This window comes from Leopardus geoffroyi, chromosome B1 (genome assembly GCF_018350155.1).
Source record: "Leopardus geoffroyi isolate Oge1 chromosome B1, O.geoffroyi_Oge1_pat1.0, whole genome shotgun sequence".
NCBI classification, from domain to species: domain Eukaryota; kingdom Metazoa; phylum Chordata; class Mammalia; order Carnivora; family Felidae; genus Leopardus; species Leopardus geoffroyi.
The window spans coordinates 84,190,328-84,211,978 of NC_059327.1; the positions used below are offsets into that span (position 1 = coordinate 84,190,328).

At 34.3% G+C, this 21,651-nt stretch overlaps 1 protein-coding gene across 12 annotated transcripts in view; it reads left to right on the forward strand.

The window, feature by feature from the left end:
• Nucleotides 1-21,651, forward strand: part of INPP4B (inositol polyphosphate-4-phosphatase type II B) — a 778,265-nt gene that overhangs the window by 641,991 nt on the left and 114,623 nt on the right. For all 12 annotated transcript variants that reach the window (XM_045466827.1, XM_045466836.1, XM_045466862.1 and 9 more), the window contains 2 exons: nt 3,166-3,343; nt 14,788-14,991. In XM_045466827.1, coding sequence (XP_045322783.1) covers nt 3,166-3,343; nt 14,788-14,991 — 382 coding nt within the window. The remainder of the gene's footprint in view (nt 1-3,165; nt 3,344-14,787; nt 14,992-21,651) is intronic.

The window sequence follows — 21,651 nt, forward strand, 5'->3', positions numbered from 1 at the left end:
GAAGGAATGGTGGGGAAAAGTGAGGGGAGGCAGCACTGGTAATGAGAAAGGACCAAAACAACTGGTGCTAGATATAAAGACGGAGTACAAAGATAGCCTTGGAAAGGGTATCATGGAAATTAGAATAAATTAAGAATAAGGAACTTGGAACTAAGAATAAGAAAAAGAACCTTTATTATTAAGGTCACTGTGTAGCAAGGTCAAGGGTGTAGAGGGGATTCACAGCCAAACCAATGGCAGCAGTGTCTCTAAAAGTGCTCAGCTGGGGTGCCTGGGTGGCTCAGTAGGTTGAGCATCTGACTCTTGGTTTCTGCTCAGGGCATCATCTCACAGTTTGTGATTTCAAGTCCCGAGTTGGACTCTGGGCTAATAGTGCTAAGCTTGCTTGGGATTCTCTCTCTCTGCCTCTATCTCTGCCCCTTCCCTGTTCTCTCTCTCTCTCTCTCTCTCTCTCTCTCTCTCTTAAATAAATAAAACCTTTTTAAAAAATAAAATAGAAGTGCTCAGCTGTGTGTCTGCATCAGGATTTTCACCGAGATGGTTTTTACAAATGCCACAACCCACTGAGGCAGAATCTGTGTTGCCAGGAAATCTGCATTTTTTAAGCAAATGCCCAGACCCTCTCCTCATCCGCAAGTGAATTGTATGCCTGCTCAAATTTAAGGACCACTGAACTAGCAATAGTGGAAAGAACATGTGAGAAATAAATCTGGAAAAGGTATGTAGTAGACTCAACTGGAGAGGAGAGTCTAAAATAATTTGCAAAGCAAGAAATATGTAGAAAACAATAATGAAATTAGATAACATTCAGCAATAAAGTAACAGTGAACTGGCAGGGAAGTATGATATGAGTAAAGAAGGGAGACATTGGGGACAGGAGTCAAAAAGAATGCATGGGAGTAAATTAGGAGAAGCAAGAATGACCCACTCAGGGAGGACAGTTATGTGAAGAGAAAGATGGAAGTCTACACATGGCCTCCAGAGCTCTGCTTTCCAAGAGGTAAGCTGTGCGAGGCCTGTCAGTACCCAGAAGATGACACCAGAAAGCAAATTATGACAGAAGAGCAGATCTGTGTAAAGGGACCACCAAGCAGCTACTACACATTGCTTTCCATGTCAGGCCTATAGTTAAGTCTCTCTCCACTGTTAGAGACATCATCCCCATCCCGGTGACACACTAATATCTTAAGATAATCATTTTCTTTGCAAAAATAACACAGAGTTGTTTGATTTCCTACGGATTGTTTTGGATTGAACTTTGTATCCCATCTGAGTACAGATGAGTAAGGGAGACATCCCAGTTCGTGATTTTTGTTAGAGGTCTTAACACATTCCTGCTTGAGATCAGATGAGTTGGAAAGAGTTCTAGATAATTGGCAGGGACAACTGTTTTCTTTCTCCTCCTCACCATTGTTCTTTACCATTTGCTTTAATTTGCATTGAAATATGTACAATAAGTAGTTAAGTCATGTTTTATTTTTAAACTCTCACTTCTGAAATTTAAAAGTCTGTTAGTATAAAATTAAGAGCCAATTCTTCTGTGCCACACACTAGCAACGTGTTTCTTAGCCTTCACAAACATGTACCCCTCATCAAATTCTTGTCCTAGCTTCTGAATAGTCTAAGCAACCAAGGATTTTTCTTTTAATCATTGAGACCAATCAATCAATCAATCAATCAATCAATGATATGAATAGTCATTATATGTTTACAAAAGGAGTGTTGTCTTCCTGAAGAAACTGGTACTCTCCCCTAAAAATCATTAGCGTGAATGGAAAGGGAGAGTGCTCCCAAGATGTTAGTTTTTCTAACAGATTCTCATATTTCTAAATAAGAAATGGAATTCTGAGAATTTTAACAATTTAACTTGTAAACGTAAAGAAAATAATAAATACTCAACACAGAATGCAGGATGTATGAAAAGTGCTTTGACAGTTGACTGCGGGAGGATGCAAACAAGTTCTGTGAACTTCCCTCTTTTTTTTTTTTTTTTTTTCTTGTTTGGCTAGTATTTGTTGGGTTTATTTCTTTCCCTGCTGGAATGCCTCCTTTGTCTTTCCTAATCCAAAGATTCCTTCCTTTTGTGGAATCCTTACCCCCATAGTATGCTTGACTAATTCTTAGATGATGATTATAAAAGTCAGATATTCCTCAGTTGGTAATCAATTTTAAATTTTGTTTTTTACAAGTTAAATGAGAAACTACTAGGAACAAAATGGGTAGAGACAAAATAGCATAATGAAATTTTTATGCTATAAATATTTTTCTATCCAATAAAATTCTCCATATGCCCACTTGGCATTAATTTGTTTTCTCCCCATTTCTCAGCTATTAAAGTTTAGTAACCCTGCCCTACGTATCACAGGGGTGGGGGGAATATAGGTAGTAGTTATTGAATGCTTGCTCTGTATCAGGCACTATTTTAGGCATTTCACATGAATTATGATCAGTCGTACCCACCTCTTAGAAGTTTTGTATATTTATTCCTAATTTCCTGAAGAGGAAACTGAAGCTTGCCTAAGATCACCTAGCTACAAGGGAGCAGAGCCAGGATTTATATTCAGATTGGCCTGAATATAAAGGCTTATACTTCTCGGATACTAATGTGACTTCAAGTTTTCTAGTGATTAACAATAATTTGTTTTGAATATTAATACCTGACATATGTAATTATAAAGAATCTTCCTGGCGGTTGAGCAGAACTGAATTTATTTCACTTAAAAATCTTAGGGTCACCTGGATGGCTCAGTCGGTAAGGGTCCAACTTCAGCTCAGGTCATGATCTCAAGGTTCATGAGTTTGAGCCCACATCAGGCTCTGTGCTGACAGCTCAAAAGCCTTGAGCTTGCTTCGGATTCTGTGTCTCCCTCTCTCTCTCTGCCCCTATCCTACTCACATTCCATCTCATTCTTTCTCAAAAATAAATAAACATTTAAAAATTTCAAAAAAAAAAAACTGCAAAAAAAATCTTGGTCCTGAAAATTGTCTTGGTTATTTTACCTAAAAAAACTCTTAGGACATCGTAAAATTCTCTTAGAATAGTTCTTATCTGTTCAAAAGGAAGTCATGCTATTTGGAGTTCTGTTTCTCATTTGCCATCTGGTACTGAGAGCTGCAAATTCTTTCTACTTTTTGTGTAACTTGCCTTTATGTTTGTTGTTCCAGTACTGGATACCAGTTTATTTACTATTCACCTGAAAACACAGCCAAAGCAAAAGAAGTTCTCAGCAACATCAATCAACTACAACCTCTGATAGCAACCCATGCGGACCTCCTGCTTAATTCTGCAAGCCAGCATTCTCCAGACAGCCTGAAGAATTCTTTAAAGATGCTTTCAGAAAAAGTAAGATCCAAATCACTACTACAGTGGGGAAAATGAAATACCCAAATCCCCATTGGTGTTGCTTTCTGCATACATTGCCTTTCACAGCATCTGGAAATGTAAAATAGACTAGTTTAAAAAGTAAGCTTCAAAGTATTGCCACAGGATCAAAATGAATTGGCCTCATTCTCTTGTCAAATCTTACTAAGCATTAATTTTTTTTTTATGTAGGAAATGAAACCTGTTATTGGCTGATATATATTTTCTCTTTTTCTTGACATCTTTCATTTTCTTTGGCTCATGGTCTTATTGAGTTGAATTAGATTTTAAAAATTATTTTCCTCTGGTGATCAACTAATTTTTATGCATATGAAGCTATACATTTGAATAGGAATGTCACCTCATTTGAAAGCACCACTTTGATGTAGATTCTTATCAGTGGCATGGGGTAATTCCTCTGCTTTGGTTTGTTTTCTACAACACTATCTACTGGGAGAAGGTTTTAAATATTTCCAAAAATATTAGCTCTTGTTTGTAATGTAGTGGGACCTAAGCCGAATTTTTCTTTCAAAGGTGACTTCCCCCAGTATATACAAAGAGAAGAAGTAGTCTGGCTTAAGGTAAATCATCAACATCAACTTTCATAACTAATTAGGGCAACTGAAAAGTACAGAGAGAACCAAGATTGAAAAGACAAATTATAGCTTGATTTTAAATATAAAACCGGGTGTCCTGGAGTCCAATTCCAATACACTTATCCTTAACCTTCACATTCTGAGGACATCTTGCAGTTTATTATGAGATACTTCCAATAAATATGCCCTTGAAGAAACTGAGCGGAAACAAAATTCTCATGGTATCATTTTAGAATAAAACAAGTATAGTTTTTCATGTCCCTAAAGAACAGATTGATGGAAACTTGGGTATTATATATGTATATATTTTTTATTCAAATATGTCAATTTATAACATGAATACCTGGTGCTTATTAAACACTTTAATGTATGCATTATCATTTATTTTTCTTATAGAATGAAACCAATATCTATTTTCCTTAAAAACTAGCTAATATCTATTCAAAGAGGTCAACAAAATTACCTCATAAATTATAAAGTGAAAAATGAAAATCCAAGACTTCCAGTTCAAAATGTAGCATTCTTTCTATGACATAACAGGTACTTCCATCATGAAAAGAAAAGAAAAAAATCGACCCAAATTTTACCAATACTCTGCCGAATGTTGCGCTTTATGACTTATATTATTTCATCTAATCTTCAAACTTAATTTTCACATTGTGAGTACATATTAACTCTGCCTCACAAAGGAAAATGATTAAGGCTCAGAGAAGTTAAAAAGATGTATGAAATCACACAGCTAGATGCAAACAAAACCAAGATTCAAACCCAGGTCTGGTTGACTCTGGAATGGAAAATCCTTCTGATATCCTATGGGTTATATATGTGTTTTGACACTTCTTTTTTTAAAATTTTTAAACATTTTTCGTTAGGCATACTTCTCAGTAATACTTAAGTATCTTAATGGTCGATAAGTATGGCTAATAGTCAATAAATATGTTAGGACTAGAAAAAAAAAAGAGGGAAAATAGGGAGTGTTGTATATAGTAAAATAATATAATTTCATTTGAGTTGATTTCTTTTTTTGATTTGCAGATGATAGGAGGTTTTTCTGGGCTCACTTAAGCAGAAAATTTTAGCAAATGGCACATCACTGCAGTGATTACAGAGCAGTATTTATATTCTTCCCGTGCATTGGGCCAAGGATTTGTCATTTCATACATCATTCACACCTTGCTGTAGTGACTGGGGAGAGGGGTGGAACAGAGTATGTATTTTCTCCTTTAACTCAGCATTGCTCCCAAATTTTACCCTATGTTTTTCTACTGAGTAGACAAGCTTCACCTACTTATAAGTCTGTCAACCTTTGAAATCAGAGGGATCTTTTTTTAAGTTTACAAGCCATGCATTACTTTAAGAATTTATGCCTGGAATTTCAAAGAATTATCTAAGTTAACAGAGTTTTGCATAATCTATGGAGGCAGCTAATAGCTTACAGTTTAAAATAAAGTATGATCCGCGAACTTAGCATAAAAGATAAATAGTCTCAATATTTAATATTAGAATATTTAGCTTAAAATGTTTTGGTGTTTTATTGTTGTTTTAAGATTTTATCTGTAGGTAATCTAAACCCCCAATGTGAGACTCAAACTTATAACCCCAAAATCAAGAGTTGCATGCTCTATCCCCTGAGCCAGCCAGGCACCCCTAAAACATTCTGTTTTTAAGATCAGGGTCTTGCACACTGTGGGTCAGAGCATAAAACATTTCTCTATTATTAGTCCCCTTGTTTCTTTTATTGAATCTGAACTGGTATGTTTAGAAAATAAGTCATTCAGTTGTCTCTGGAGCTCATTCATGTAGCATATTCAATAGGAATTATCTATGTTCATATGCATCAGGGAAAGTCCAAGCCCAAATGGGAGAGTTCTCTGTATTGACTAAGAAGGCTGTGTAGGGCTGAGGGAAGCCCATGCGTAGTATAGTAGAAGGCATTCAGTTGTTTTGTAATGAGATGGAATCTCTCCTGTTAAGTAACATGTAGCTTCTGGAGATGATAGCAATGGACACATTATCAGATCAATGTATGCTCAGATTCTGGGGATGGAAGCAAAGGACAACAGAGAGATCCAACTGCATATTGAATCTCAGAGGAGCAATATTTGTAGATCCAAGGTCAATTCACATCATCTCTACTGTTAATGATAACCAAGACTAAGACTAAGGCTCACCAGCAAAATTCCATTCCTCTAAACATTTATTGGTGGAGAAAACAAACAAACACAATTTATCTGTAGGTAATCTAAACCCCCAGTAAAAATATTTACTGAATTCATACTAATTACACTAGGTGCACAAAATGGAATAAGAAAGGTCTATTCTTGTTCTTCCCAAGAGATTCAAGGTTCTTGAGATAATGGTTATGATGCTAATGATGATGACAATAATAACTAACATTTATTGGAGGTTTAATAACTGTGAATGAGACATTATTACAACATTTTACAAGTCCATGAGGTGGGCACTATTATTTTCAACATTTAATCTTTCTAATCCTATGAAATAGGTACTGTTTTCTTTTTAACATTTATTTATTACTGAGAGACAGAGAGACACAGAGTGTGAGCAGGGGAGGGGTAGAGAGAGGGGGACACACAGAATCTGAAGCAGGCTCCGGGCTCTGAGCTGTCAGCACTGAGCCCGACGCGAGGCTCGAACTCACAAACTGTAAGATCATGACCTGAGCCGAAGTTGGTCGCCCAACCAACTGAGCCACCCAGGTGCCCCATGAAATAGGTACTGTTAGTGTCCTTATTTTATAAAGTAGAGGAAACTGAGGTACAGAAATATATATAATGCACCCAAAATCACACAACTTGTGAGTCTAGCTCCATATGTTGTAAGCTTAACCACTATACAATATGGTCAAATGTTCCATGAGTTCCATGATGGACACTTGCGTATATGATTAAGGAAACAAGTAGAGAGGTCAGAGTGGGAATAGGAAAGATAAAACTGAAATTCTGTAAGAATAAGAATTTTCTAAAAAAATTTGTCATGTCCTAATGTGCACAAGTGTAATTAAATTGTTCTATTTTTTAATTATTAGTATGCCTTCTTATGGATGACTGGGTTTGTTCCTTGCATATTAATTCATGAAAATAATAAATAAATTATTTAATCTTATGATATAGGATCATAAGAAAAGGAAAAGTGAGTTTATATGAATAATTTTAACAGAGAAGACAAAGGATAGGCCAAATTTTTAACATCAGATCTGAAAGGTTAATAATAGAGTTGGTTAAAATGTATTTTCCTTTTTGCTAGACTGAAAGTATGCAATACTATGAAAAATAAAAGGGAGAAAAAGTAATGTGACTAAATTTGAACTGAAAAAATAAGGACTTAAGAGATATAGGTATCTATCTCTCACAGCTTAGATATATGTGTGACATCAACTTTAAATGCTCATCACATTCTCTATCCATAGAGATGGAGAGATCTTGTGTAGAAAATCATTATTATTCTTGCTCATCAAAAAACAATATTGAGCACTTAATTGTGTGTGGTATTGTACTAATGCTGTATGACAAATGCTACGTAGACACGGACCTTAACTTTTATAACCTAAAATTTAAAAGAATGGGGTGTTTCACATTATGAAAATTGCTAGATGGTAAAAAAACAACAACAAAAGGATTTTGTTGCTAATATTAGAGGCTATGCTCACAGTATATTTGAGAAAATCTCACAACTTCTAATTCCTAGTGTCCTTTAACATAATATACTGAAACATCCTGTGTATTCCAAAAGTGAAAAACAAAACAAAAACAAACAGCAGCAACAAAAACAACAAAAACATTTCAGTCTAACATTTAACACAGGGTACTCTTAGAAATGTTCTGGTTGTTTTGTTTTGTTTTCTTAATTTTGTTTTAATGACAATACCAGGAAGCCAGTATACTAAGAAGTTGAAGATATAAATAATATATTGATTATGTTGATTACTTAGATACTGAGAAGGAATTTTTACTTTTATTTACTTCAGTCACTCCTAGATCTATCTCAGTTCCAAACTAAACAGAACTTAATGAGTAGAGGTTCTTTTCTTTGCTTTTTTTTTTATAGTTGGTGAAAGTATACATGAATGTATATGAAAGTATAAATGAAGATGAAATTTCATGATAGAACTCCTATTTCTTCTTCTTATACTCCTCGTTAAATGGTAAACATTTCATTGATGAGATAAGCATATACCAAGCAAACAATTAAGCAGGAATATATGACCCACAACCAGAAGAAAAATCAAGCAATAGAAACAGACCCAGAAATAATAGAGATGATGAAATTAGCAGATAAGGACCTTACAACAGCAATTATAAATATAGTCCATATATTTAGGGAAGCAGAGAAACCCACAAACAGGATGAAGAGGAAAATGGAAGATTAAAAAAGAATAATACAGAAATAAGAAAAATATAAAATATAATTTTGAAATAAAAACATGTACTAGGTAGAATTAGCAGATGAGTCACTTCAGAAGAATAGTGAATTTTCAAACATAGTATTAGAAACTATTTAAATGTAGTACAGAGATAAAAAAAAGACGTAAAAACATAAATAGAATATGAATGACTTATCCAACAATGCCAAGAAGTCTAATATGCATTAATCAGAGTCCTAGAAGAAGCAGAAAAGAAAATAGAAAAATACTTGCTGAAACAATGATGGGAATTCTTCAAAATTTAATGAGAAAATGAAACTGTAGATCCAAGAAGCTCAATGTACTCTAAGCAGAATAAACATTTTAAAAAATGCAGGTACATCATCAAACTACTGAGAAACAGAGATAAAGTGAAAATTGAGGGGGAAAAGGCACATTATCTGCAAAGGAACATATAACAGAATTATTCACAGGCTTATTAGATGTTCTTATAGAGTAACATCTTCAAAGTACTGATATACACACACAAATTATAATTCCTTATCTACAGAAGATATCTTTCAAACATAAAGATGAAATAAAGACCATTTGGACAAATAAAAACTGGGAGATTTCATAGCAAACTTGTACTACTACAAATTTTAAAGTAAAGTCTTCAGGCCAAAGAAAGTGATAACATGGGGGGGCGGGAAATGGATCTACAAAAGAATAAAGAGTACCAGAAATGGTAAGTATGTAGACAGATATATTTTTAAAAAACCAAACTTTACTTAAACATATTTACTCTTTAAAATAAAAATAATACTGATTGTCTTCTGTGGTTAGTAACTTTCTAGGGTAAGCATAGCTATCGATATAATGGAATAGAGAATCTAGAAATAGACCCACACATATATGTTCAAATAACCTTAGAGAAAGGGCAAAGAAAATTCATTGGGAAAATGATGTATTCTTAACATAAAACTCAGGAACAATTGGATATCCATATGTAAAAAAAAAAAAAAAAACACCTTTCCTTATCTTTACCTCACATATCTATAAAAATTAATTCAAAATAGAGCATAAATCTTAATATACAAGCTAAAAGAAAGAAGCAAACAGACAAACTTCTAGAAGACAACATAGGAAAAATTTTTTGTCATCTTGGATTAGGCAAATATTTCTTGGAACACAAAAAATATGAACCAATGAAAGAAAACACGTGATATATAAGGCATCATCAAAATCAAAAACTTTCATTAAAGTTTTCAGGAGACATTCAGATGACATTATTAAAAAGTGAGAAAGCAAGTCTGGACTGAGAAAATATTTGTAAACTATGTATCTTACAAAGGAAATCATCAGAATACATAAAGTATTCTTATACTTTAATAATAAGACAAGTGACTTAATTTAAAATGGGCAAAAAAATTGAAATGATATTTCATCAGAGAAGATATATGGATGGCAAATAAACACACGTAAAGATGCTCATCATCATTTGTTTTTAGGGAAATACAGATTTAAACTAAAATGAGGTAATACTAACTACCCACTAGAATAGCTGAAATCAAAAAGGTTAAGCATATGAGGAGTTGGGGAGGATATGAAATGACTGGAACATTCATATATTACTTACATAATTACTTGCACACTGAAAAACAGTTCAGCAGTGTCTCATAATGTTTATATACATATATATAATAAATATAAATGTGTGTTTATATATATGTTTATATATACATTTGTTTATATATGTATATGATCTAGCCATTTCACTCCTGGTTATTCACCCAAGAGAAAGTCTCTTTTGTAAGTTGGAAGGTCGTTGAGTGAGGAAGGACTGGAGACATGCTTTGTGAAGATGATCCTCATAGAATAGAGAAGCTGAGCTAGACAGTGGATTTGAATTATTGGACATTATTGGGCATTACAAAATGTCAGCATTCCTCTTGGGGGAGCTTGCTAAAAATACAAATTCTGACTCAGCTTCTGGGCTGGGACTCAGATGTCTACATTTTAATATTAGTGACCTTGAAGAACATCCCATAAAACAAAGCATTAGCTTAGGAAAAATAAATCAATCAGTAAGGAGACTATGGAAAGTGTCCACATGGAATGTAGAAAGGATCTTAACTGGGACTAGCTGTGGACATAATCTTTGAAATTACTGAAAAAGTATAACTTGTAGAAATTAATGACTAATCTAGAAGATGAATATTGCTGAAGATGATCCAGACATTTGGGCGCTGAGTTGCTGCATAATGATGACACCACACAGTTTGAAAAGCTGGGAAGAACGCATTTATTGAAAACACTTGAGATCAGGCTGTGACTTCTAACCTTGAAAGACTTTCGGGTGGAAACAGGTGACAGTACTGGTTCAAGAGGTGGCTAGAGATGGATTTTAGAGACTGTGGCATAAAGAGGGTAGTTGAAGCTATGGGGAAATGTGTTATATATCTAATGGGAAAAAAATGCTTTCAAGAAAGTGGTTTAAGGTCCCTTAGAATTTGTTTACCATAGTTTGAGTGAGTCTGGGATGATGAGTCAACAAAGGAAACTGAAAAGATCATTCAAGAAAGGGGAGCATAAATAGAAGAGTTCACAGTTTACAGTGAACTGCTATGAGGTTTCATAGGTAAGCATTGTAAAGAAAAGTTGTTATGCGATTTAGCCAAGGTCAAGTGCATAATTTGTATGATCTGCCCAGATGTCAAGTAACTCTCCTGAAGGTTCAGTGTTCTTTTCTTTAGGGAATGTAGAAAACATACATATTTATGTACTAATTCCAGAGTATAGCACTATTGCCCTATGCAATAATTAAAGTATATCAAAATTTTAAAAATAAACAGACTTATTGTGGTGATAGTGTTGCAATATATTCAAAAATTGAATTCTTATACTGTACACATGAAACTAATATAATATATGTTGAGCATATCTAATTTTTTTTAACGTTTATTTATTTTTGAGAAGAGAGAGACAGAGCATGAGCGGGGGAGGAGAGAGGAAGAGGGAGACACAGAATCTGAAACAGGCTCCAGGCTCTGAGCTGTCTGACGCAGGGCTTGAACTCACAGACGCAAGATTATGACCTGAGCCGAACTCAGATGCTTAACTGACTGAGCCACCCAGGCGCCCCAAGCATATCTAAATAATAAAAAAGAAATCAAGCGATATTAGATAGGGACCATGCAGGTGATGAAAGTAAGAGAGGCTAGTTGGGTGCAAAATAATAGGGAATGGTAAGGTCGGGGGAAAAAAATAAACAGGATTCTTTTTTGTCATATACATGACTACTAAAATAATAATCACCTGTTTATGTCATTGGCTACTTCTGTCTTGCAGGTGGGGTTAGGCATCGCTTTGAATTTTTTCATCGAAAAAAAGCTTTTAAATAGTATGAGACTTTGCTTAATTTGTTGAGATCTCTAGTTAAAAAGGGTAGTTTTAAATAAACATATTCCTAACTATTTCTCTGCCCTTAATATTTAGGAACCTAGGAAATTCATCCCCAGAAGAAGTAATTTTACTGGTTTTATACTTGTAGATAATTCTGTGTGTTACTTTGAAGAACATTTGCATGAGAACATGAATTGGAAAAATGTCAGGAAGGCAAGAAAACATTTCATTTTTAAGATACCATTTCTTTCTCTTTTTTAATATCAAACAAATGAAATGATCCACCTTAGGTACAGAGTTTATGCTTTTTTTGCTATATTATTAAACTGTTTTAAATAAATTGATTTGCCTACCCTTATGATAACATGTAGACAGCCCTTTTTCCTTTCATTTAATGCAGTATGAGCAGAGTCAGAAAAGGAAAAAGGTTTTCAGTACTTTGAGTCAATAGGCAACTCCACATCCTTCCCATGACTTTGAACTTCCTTAGTGTCATCTCTGTTGCAAGAACAGCAGCATACAGATGTATTGGAATTGAGTGATTACGTTAATCCCTTCAAGCTAATTTATTTTGAGTGTAACACATCAGGATCTGCATTGGTCTACATTTACTAAGTAGTGCTAGTCAAGAAAATTTCCAGGTCATATGGAAATAGTAATGGAATTTTGGCTATTTTCTATCAAAGTGCAATTCTCTGCAAAGGATCATGGCTATTCATAGAGTTTCCAGTCAGATGAATTTTCCAATATAGACACAAAGTGTTTCTATAAGATTTTGTGTGTTCATTCAGCTACCCCCCCCCCACCAAGAAAATTCTGGGTTGTAAAATTGCACGAATCTACTGTACTATCTTTCATGTCTTTGGTGATAAATCAACTCAAATGAGATTTGAATAAATGAAGTGGAATCTCTGTGCATGCATGCAATGGGAAGAAAATGATGGCAATTATAAGAACTTTAGATTTCATTGGGTGTGAATATATATTCAGCTACATAGTAATTAGGTGATGTTATGGAGACTGGAGCTGTAGTAGCAGGAATTCAAAGAAGGCAAGCTGTTTTGCTCTAAAAATAAGTCAAAAGAATTTATTGAATCTATCAATAGATAAATAGTTTAGTTAAGCTGAATGGAAGTAAATTTGCATTTTTAAATATTTAAATTCACATTGATGGATCTATCCAGGCTCTATGAAAATTATGTAAATAACATGTTTCCCTATTTTGTTATAACTATATTGCCTTGTGTGAGTACTGTCTAACTACATTTTTCATCAGTATTTTTTTTGTATTGTTCATTTTCATTTTAACACTTCATTGTGAACATCAATTAATGCTGCTTTTTATGCCTTTTCACTATAAGCTCCCTTTTCATTTTGTTTTCCTAAGTTATTACCAAAATATTTTTCAATATTTTATTCTTGTGTATCCTTGTTTAAATGTTTCTTGTCTACTTACCTTCAAAGTGCTTTCAATACAACCAATAGATTAAAAGAGCATTTAAAAACATCAGTAAAGTTTAACAGTGAAGATAGTTACACTGACAATTGTAGATGTGATTAATTATAGGAGCAAGTAGATGTCCAAAGCTCTTGAGGAGCTTGGGGTTAAGGAAGAAAGGGGGGAAGGACAGAAGCATGCAGGTGATGGTGGGTTGATAGGTGGGGTGGAGTATGGGGAAAAGCTACTGAATTTGTTAGAAAACTACGGCTCTGTTCCCTTTGTGTTACTGGTAAGCAGTCTGTTCTAGGACAGGACACCACTCTTCCTTTTTAGTTTCTTTACCTGGTTAATGAGAGGTCTGACTTTAAGGTCTTATGCAACTGTAGAATTTCATGATCTATCGCAAAGACTTAACTATGTAGTCCTATTAGCATATGTAGTCTTATTAACATAGTCTTATTAGGCAATTGTTTTGCATGGGGTTTAACTGGTTTTCTTTAATTGCTGACACAACAGGGGTTTTTAAGGGATAATTTAGTAACCATTTGTTAGACATGGCACTGTTGAATGCATATTGAGAATACGCCAGTAAATGATTACCTTGAGTTACAGTGATGGTGAAGTCAGCATTACATCCAAGTGTCTCATGAAATGGTGATGATATCAACTATTACTCAAAATAATGCTATGATTTAAAGGGCTTCTTCTCAACAGATTACAATATGTGATTGTGTTAGCAATATGAGTCAATGTTTGAGTTACTACTCTATTCTGAATGAATAGATTGTTAGACCACAGACCACATGCATGTTAAGTGTAGTATAATACAGAAGATCAATTACTACATCATCCAGTATAGTACAGGATGAAGCTATTAAACATTTCATCAGGAAATTGCAAAGTACTGTTGTAAAATTCTTTATTGTTGGGAAGCTGTCATTTCTATAGTACTTACTAGGTATTTACCACCAGCTTGTAAAATCTACCATAGCAAGTTTCACAGCAGCCTCATTAACATTGAGCATTAGTGAAACCATTTGGTGGAGGAGACAGTTTAGGGGGTGATGATAAGGAATAAAAGTCAAATATTTTCATGGGAAAACTGCCTATACCATCTCTACTATTGAAATCTACTCAGGATGCTAAAAAGAAAAAAAAAGGTTTCCTGCCTCTATTTTTAAAGATACATATTCCTTTCTTTAGACTTTCACTCTGTTTAAACTATAGAATATACATAGTCTGATCACATTTTCTTTTAAGGTGCATTTAGAATTACTTGAAAGGTGCAGCAGGTAGACAGTGTTCAAATGATTATCTCTAGTGAAATTCATCTTCAAAGATAGAATTTAGAATTAAAAGGGGGCTGAGGAGACAGCTGGTGTTTATAGTACCCACAGAACCTCAGCATTAACTTTTAGAACAGGAGGACTCAAGACCTTGGCATCATCCCAAAACCCAACTATTTTCATTGATTGGTATGAATCATTTTCTCTCTCTGTTGCCTGTACTTTTTCCACCATGCACACCACTTATGTGCCAACAAATCTGCGGTTGACCTTTTCATAGCTCTATGCTGAGATGCCTACCATGGTGTTTCTAATCCTTGTCAATTTCTTTCCAGACAGAGCTTTTTGTACATGCCTTCAAGGATCAGTTGGTAAGAAGTGCTCTTTTAGCCCTCTACACTGCCAGGCCAGGAGGTGTCCTTAAGAAACCACCCTCTCCTAAGAACAGCACAGAGGAGAGCTGTCCCCAGGACCCACCCCCACCGATGAGAAGGCAGGACTCCATACCACATCATTCAGACTATGATGAGGAAGAGTGGGTAAGTCTCTTGCACATCGCTTGCCTCCTGATGCTTAGTCCTGAGAAGTCAAGCCAGAAAGATCAGAAATCTCTCCTCTTCATCAAAACAAGTTGGAAAGCAGTCCTAATACAGATTGTGGATAAATAGGCAACATTTTTCCTTGGGGAAAAATTATAAATGGAAGTTTTATTCCTGATCACATTTATTTGGCATAAAAATTTATAGTTACATAATACATAAATATATATATATGTATATATACATATATATACGTATATATACGTATATATACATATATATACGTATATATATGTATATATACATATATATATATATATACATATATATATGTATAACCAAGATGTCATTAAAGCAAAGATGCCACAATTACATGACCTATAATACTTTTCTGTATTTATTGCCAAGGTAATATGAACTATTAAAATTGTGTTTTTTAGAAAAAGAGTAAAAAATCACTTATAATCCACTACTTCTTGCAAATATTTTCTTACTGCAATCTGGTGTTTTAGTTCTGGACGAACTTCAAAAGACATTCATTCGCGTTTACATAGCAGTAGGCATAGAGATCTCTTAAATCCTTCTTGTTCATGATTATATTATTTAAAAAAATATGTTGTCCAGGTGCTCTGAAATTGGCAAAAGGATGGCCACATAAAAGCATCTGAAAAAATAGCTAGAATAGGCAAAAAAAAAAAAAAAAGTTAACATGATAATAGAAACTCTAGTTGGACAGAATAAGAGAAACATGAAGGTGCTGGCTAAAGGGGAGCTGAATTAATACATATTAATTATCCAAGAACAAAGTATGTGCATATCACACACACAGAAGAAAGCTCTTTACTGTATCATAAGTTTAACCAAGAAAATAATATGCTAGCCATGTTAGATGTTAAACAGTTAATGATTACTTTTCCTGCCATCCTAGAATTTAAGAGCGTTTGGGGAGTAAATTATTTGAAAGGCCCAGGTCTCTCAAAAAAAATTGCTGTCTGAAGGGCTGTGAAAGTGATGGCTGTTCTATCTTTTGATAAAACTTCTATCACAGGAAAGACAGAGCTGGGTTCCTAGAAGTAAATGCTGAATAAGTATTTGTTGCTGCTGATTAAGATTGTGCTTCTCCCACTGAGAAGTTTTCAGAAGAGCAAATCTAATATTTCTCCTTTTTACCTTCACCTTCTTCTTCAATTTATTCACAGCTCCAAGGCGTATGTACCTCTTAACCTCTCTGAAGTTCAATTTTCTCAACTGTAAAGTGAAAATAACAGTACCTGTTCTGTTTAGCTCCTTGGGTGGTCATGAGATAAATGATTTACCTGTGCAATAATGCCCCATTATGTGGGAAGGCCTGGAAATGCATTGTATTACTTTAGTATTGTTGCTATATGTTTTCTTTTTTAAGATGCATAAATTATATAATCTTATTATGGAGATTAATACTATCTCTTAAAGTAAATGGGGAAACTGGATCTATCATAAAATGTGTGTTGTAAATTTTAAAGAGTTTGAGTAAATATAGAAAAGAACTTGTATTTTATTGAATTAAACATATGATGTCAACCTTATGACAAATAGGTACCATTTTTATATTATGTCAAGTAAAAATTTTGAAGTTGGGTATCTTCTGTTTTTATAATTTTCACCTTGCTTTGTTATGCAAATTCTCCTCCACACCTTGCCATTCTCCTGCTGTTCGAAAGTGTCCCTCTCCATCCCTCCCTCCTTATTTCCTTTTCTTTAGATAATTTTTGAGACCTTCTATATTGTAGGTGTGTGTGATTATTATTAGTGGTTTACTTGTTTTGTTATAAAGATGGTGAAAATTGAGCATGTTTATATTCCAAAAGCCATTTGAGAAGCAGAGAGGTGATGAATGGTAGAGTGAGGTTTTTTCTCCATAAAGAAGAGACTCAATTCTAGCATACAGGTGGAAGGCAGTCCTGGGCAGAAATGGGCTCTTCTGCTGAGACTATGAGGAGAATATAAGGATCAGTTTCACTTTTTTGAGGGTAGATGAGGCTGGATGGCTTCTTTTTTGTTTGCTTAAAATATTTTTCTAGCTATATTGAGATATAACCAACATATAATATTGTATTAGTTGAGTTGAGATAATGGGTTGAGAAATAATTACCATACTAAATTAGTTAATATATAAGATTTTTTTTGTTGATGAGAACTTTTAAGATCTACTCTCTTACAACTTAAAATGTACAATACTGTGTTGTTAACTATAGTCACCATGCTGTGCATTACATCCCCATGACTTATTATCTTAACTGGAAGTTTTTGTACCTTTTGACCCCTTTTACCTATTTGCCCTACCACCCTGAACCCTCACCTCTGGCAACCACCAACCTGTTGTCTGTTTCTGTGAGTTTGTTGTTTGTTTCTTTTTAGATTCCACATATAAAAGAGATCACACAGTATTTGCCTTTCTCCATCTGACTTATGTCACTGAGTTTAATGCCTTCAGGGTCCATCCATGTTGTTGCAAATGGCAGGATTTCCTTCTTTTTGTGGCTGAATGATATTTCGTATATTTACCACATTTTCTTTGTCCATTCATCTGCCAGTGGACACTTAGGTTGTTTCCATATCTTGGTTATTGTAAATAATGCTTCAGTGAATGTGCAGGTACTGATACCTCTTTGAGATTGTGATTTCATTTCCTTCGGGTATATACATCCTCAGAAATGGAATTGCTGGATCATATGGTTGTTCTAGTTTTAGTTTATTGAGGAACCTCCATATTGTTTTTCAGTGGCTGCACCAATTTACACTCCCACCACACCACCCAGGGTTCTCTTTCCTACACATCCACACCAGCATTTGTTATCTCATCTTTTTGATGATAACCATTCTAACAAGTGTGAGGTGATATGTCATTGTGGTTCCCTGATGATTAGTGATATTGAGCACCTTGTCACATACCTGTTGGCTATTTGTGCGTCTTCTTTGGAAAGATGTTTATTCAGTTCCTCTGGCCGCTTTTTAATTTTTTTTTTTTCTGTTGAGTTGCATGAGTTCTTTATATTGTTTGGATATTAACGTGGGTGCTTTATTTTATCCTTAAAATAGAATCTTGTACAAAGAGAAGGGGAGGAAGAGGATAGGATGAGGAAATGGGTAAAAGTTTCAAATTGGCACCCCAAAGACAATGGGTAGAGAGGCTTACTAGCAACACTTAGAAAAATTAGGAAGAATTCCAATCCTTGCGATGGGCCATTCAGGGTTGCATTAGACGTCCGTATGGTTGTTGGCTTATCCTTTATTATTCTTTTTGGAATACTTTAGTCTCTTGACACTAGGAAAAAGTCATACTGATTTTTCTTCTTCCAGTTTATGTGGACGTGTCTTCTCAGTTTCTTGGGTGTTTTGGTTTCCTTCACAGACAAAAGGGTAGGATAATAATAAATATCTGTATCTCTCTATCTCTTTTCATATAGTTTCTGAATTTCTTCCAGAACACACTGTTGCTAGAAAGTATATGAATACTTTGTCTAAATTTACCACAATTATGAGGAAAATCTTTCCCACTCAGAAAAGTTGCTTCTCTCTCCTCCTAATGTAATTTACCACTATTTGCAAGTGTAACCAAGTTTGGTTGTTATATAACATTCTGATTGATTTTCCATAGCAATTACTTCCTATTGAGAAGATACCTTTGTTAAAAGATAGAAATCCCTTATTTAAAAAATAATTACCCAAGTAGTAGCCATTTAACATTCTTTTCAAAGCTTTATATAAATTTGAAAAGATGAGGGGTGCCTGGGTGGCTCTGTCAGTTAAGCATCCAAGTCTTGATTTCAGCTCAGCTTATGATATCATGGTTGGTGAAATCAAGCCTTGCATCAGGCTCTGTGCTGACAGAGCAGAGACTGTTTGGGATTCTCTTTCTCCTCTCTCTACCCCTCCCCTGCTTGCTCTCAAGCATGTCCTCATTTTCTCAAAAGAAATAAATAAAGATAAGATAAGATAAGATAAGATAAGATAAGATAAAAATTGAAAAGATGAGTAAATCCAAACAAATGTAGCTAATTGAAAATGCCTTTAGGGGCGCCTGGGTGGCGCAGTCGGTTAAGCGTCCGACTTCAGCCAGGTCACGATCTCTCGGTCCATGAGTTCGAGCCCCGCGTCGGGCTCTGGGCTGATGGCTCAGAGCCGGGAGCCTGTTTCTGATTCTGTGTCTCCCTCTCTCTCTGCCCCTCCCCCGTTCATGCTCTGTCTCTCTCTGTCCCAAAAATAAATAAACGTTGAAAAAAAATTAAAAAAAAAAAAATGCCTTTAGACATTGTGCTATTAAATGAATTAGAATCAAAACTTTGTGTACCATTTTTCTTAGTTAATTGTTAGAAAAGTTTCAGCACTAATCACAAGTCTAATAAACTTCCTGAAATAATTCAGTGTTTTATATTAATTTAGTTAGGGTTCTGTGGTATATGAAGGTATTCTCTGGTCACTTAGGTTGGTTTAGGTTTGCACATAAGATTACAGTACCTCCATTTTTTAAAAAGCATTTTATTTAATGTCTTATAATGACTGTAGTTTTAACAATTAACTTGAACAGCTGCATTTAGCATCTTATAATAAATATTGGAAACTAAATATATACTAGTAAATTACTCTTGAATTCTACTCTGTTGATACATGTAAAAACCTTTCTTTTTGAGGTTAGAAGAGAGAATATTAATTCTAAGTCAGCAGTTCTCTTTTCAACCTGTTTTATTGGCAAAACTAATGACATATGAATCTGGATAATAATTATCTAGTCAATATGGAAGAGATTGAAACTAAAATGATCATGGACCAAAAAAAGTGTCTGTTATTTGCTGAATTGTACTTATTAAATGATTGAGTGCTTTAAAGATTTATTTTCCTGAAAAATTAGTAAACAATTAAACCCAAAGGAATGTTGGGATTTTATGGCAATCTGTGCAAAGAAATAGACTAATATGACATTCTTCATTTTTTTAGCTGGTAAAAATGACATATTGCTTTTCTTTCTCTTTATCTCTACAACAGATGCTTCTAGCAGCTGGGATTCCAAGATTAGTTTGTCCAAAATATGAAAGCATGTCATCCAACTAAAGTATTAAGTTGACCCAGTTTTTGTGGCTTCCAGTAATTATACTATTCTCTAGAACACTGTGATTTAACTTCAACATTACTACACTGATGGGTTCAGGGCTAAATCTGTCTACCCTCATTCAAAAATTGTTAAAAACAAAATAAACTTCTGATCATTTATATTCTGTTTCATTCCAGCAAAGAGCAGAAGTAAGAAAACTATTCTTATTACTTAGCCATATCCCAAACCCATTTTTTAATTGAACTAAATTTCTATATCAGGCAACTTTTCAGCATCCAAATTACCCAGTTAATTCCCTTCTTCATGTTGTAAATGTAAATCAAATTTTAAATTTTCAGTCCATGCTTAAACTAGGGAAACATTTGTTATGCCTTCTATGGTAAAATATGTTTATGTCACATGAGCACAGATGATCCACACTTATCTATAATACATTTTCAATAATGTTATAGATTATAGAAGCAGTAGCATAAATTTACAGTAATATTTATGTTGGACATAGTGTTAATAAATTCCATATATAACCTGAAAAAAAAATTGTGGTTCTCTGTAGCTCAGTATTCCCAAAGATTGCATTTTGGAATGAGATTTACATAAACCACTTTCTGGTATGTTCTTTACCACCATCTCACAGTCTATTTTGTACTACAACTTTCTCAAATGATGTCTGGATCAAATATGAATGCTTAAGCCTGACAAGAGTATTGATAGAGCTATTTATATTGCCATCATTAGTAACTGTAAGCATACATAGTTGCAAAATATTACTATTGAGGACAAAACACACTTATCCAGCAAAATACCCCCACAAGCAATCTGCAGTGATCTGTATTCTCAACTTCACTTGCCATCTTCTGTCTCCAACGTAGACCTTATCTCTAGGAAAAATAGTTCAGGCTGTGCATAATGCAGAGGTACCTATGCAAATTAATAATTCAAAAGATACTCTGTTCAGTTCTCTGGCTGGCTAGAATTATTCTATGTGAAACCACTAACCTGATCTTGATAAGAAGAAAATAAATCTCATTCTTCAGAGGTAATTAATTCTTATAGACAACTCGACCACTAATTTAACTTTCCTAAAGCAGTACCTTATAACTTAGTTACCTGAATGAATAAAATCCCCACTAAAGTATGGCCGTTTATTTCAAAATTTTATGTTATAGGTAGATGGATATAAAATATGCATTCAACTCCAAAACATTTTGTGTAATAAAGCATTATTCTTGCATCTCGTGATCACACAGCCTCATGAACACTGAATTATAATCATTTGTGTGTGTGTATATATATATATATATTTTTTTTCTTCATGTATTCATGGTCTTTATAAGCTCCTAGGGGGCAAAGTCAGCTTCATGTTCACTGTTGTACCCCACAGTTAGCAGACCATCTGCACAGAAAAGGTGCTCATTACTTATTTGTAGAATATATTAATGACTTTGAAATTTGCCCTCAAATTATTCTTGTTTACCTTCTTATTTTGGAATATGGAATATTCAACTTTAACATAACTTTGCACTGTGTCAGGTACCTTTTCCCTACTAGAATTCATGAATTCCTCTGGGGAT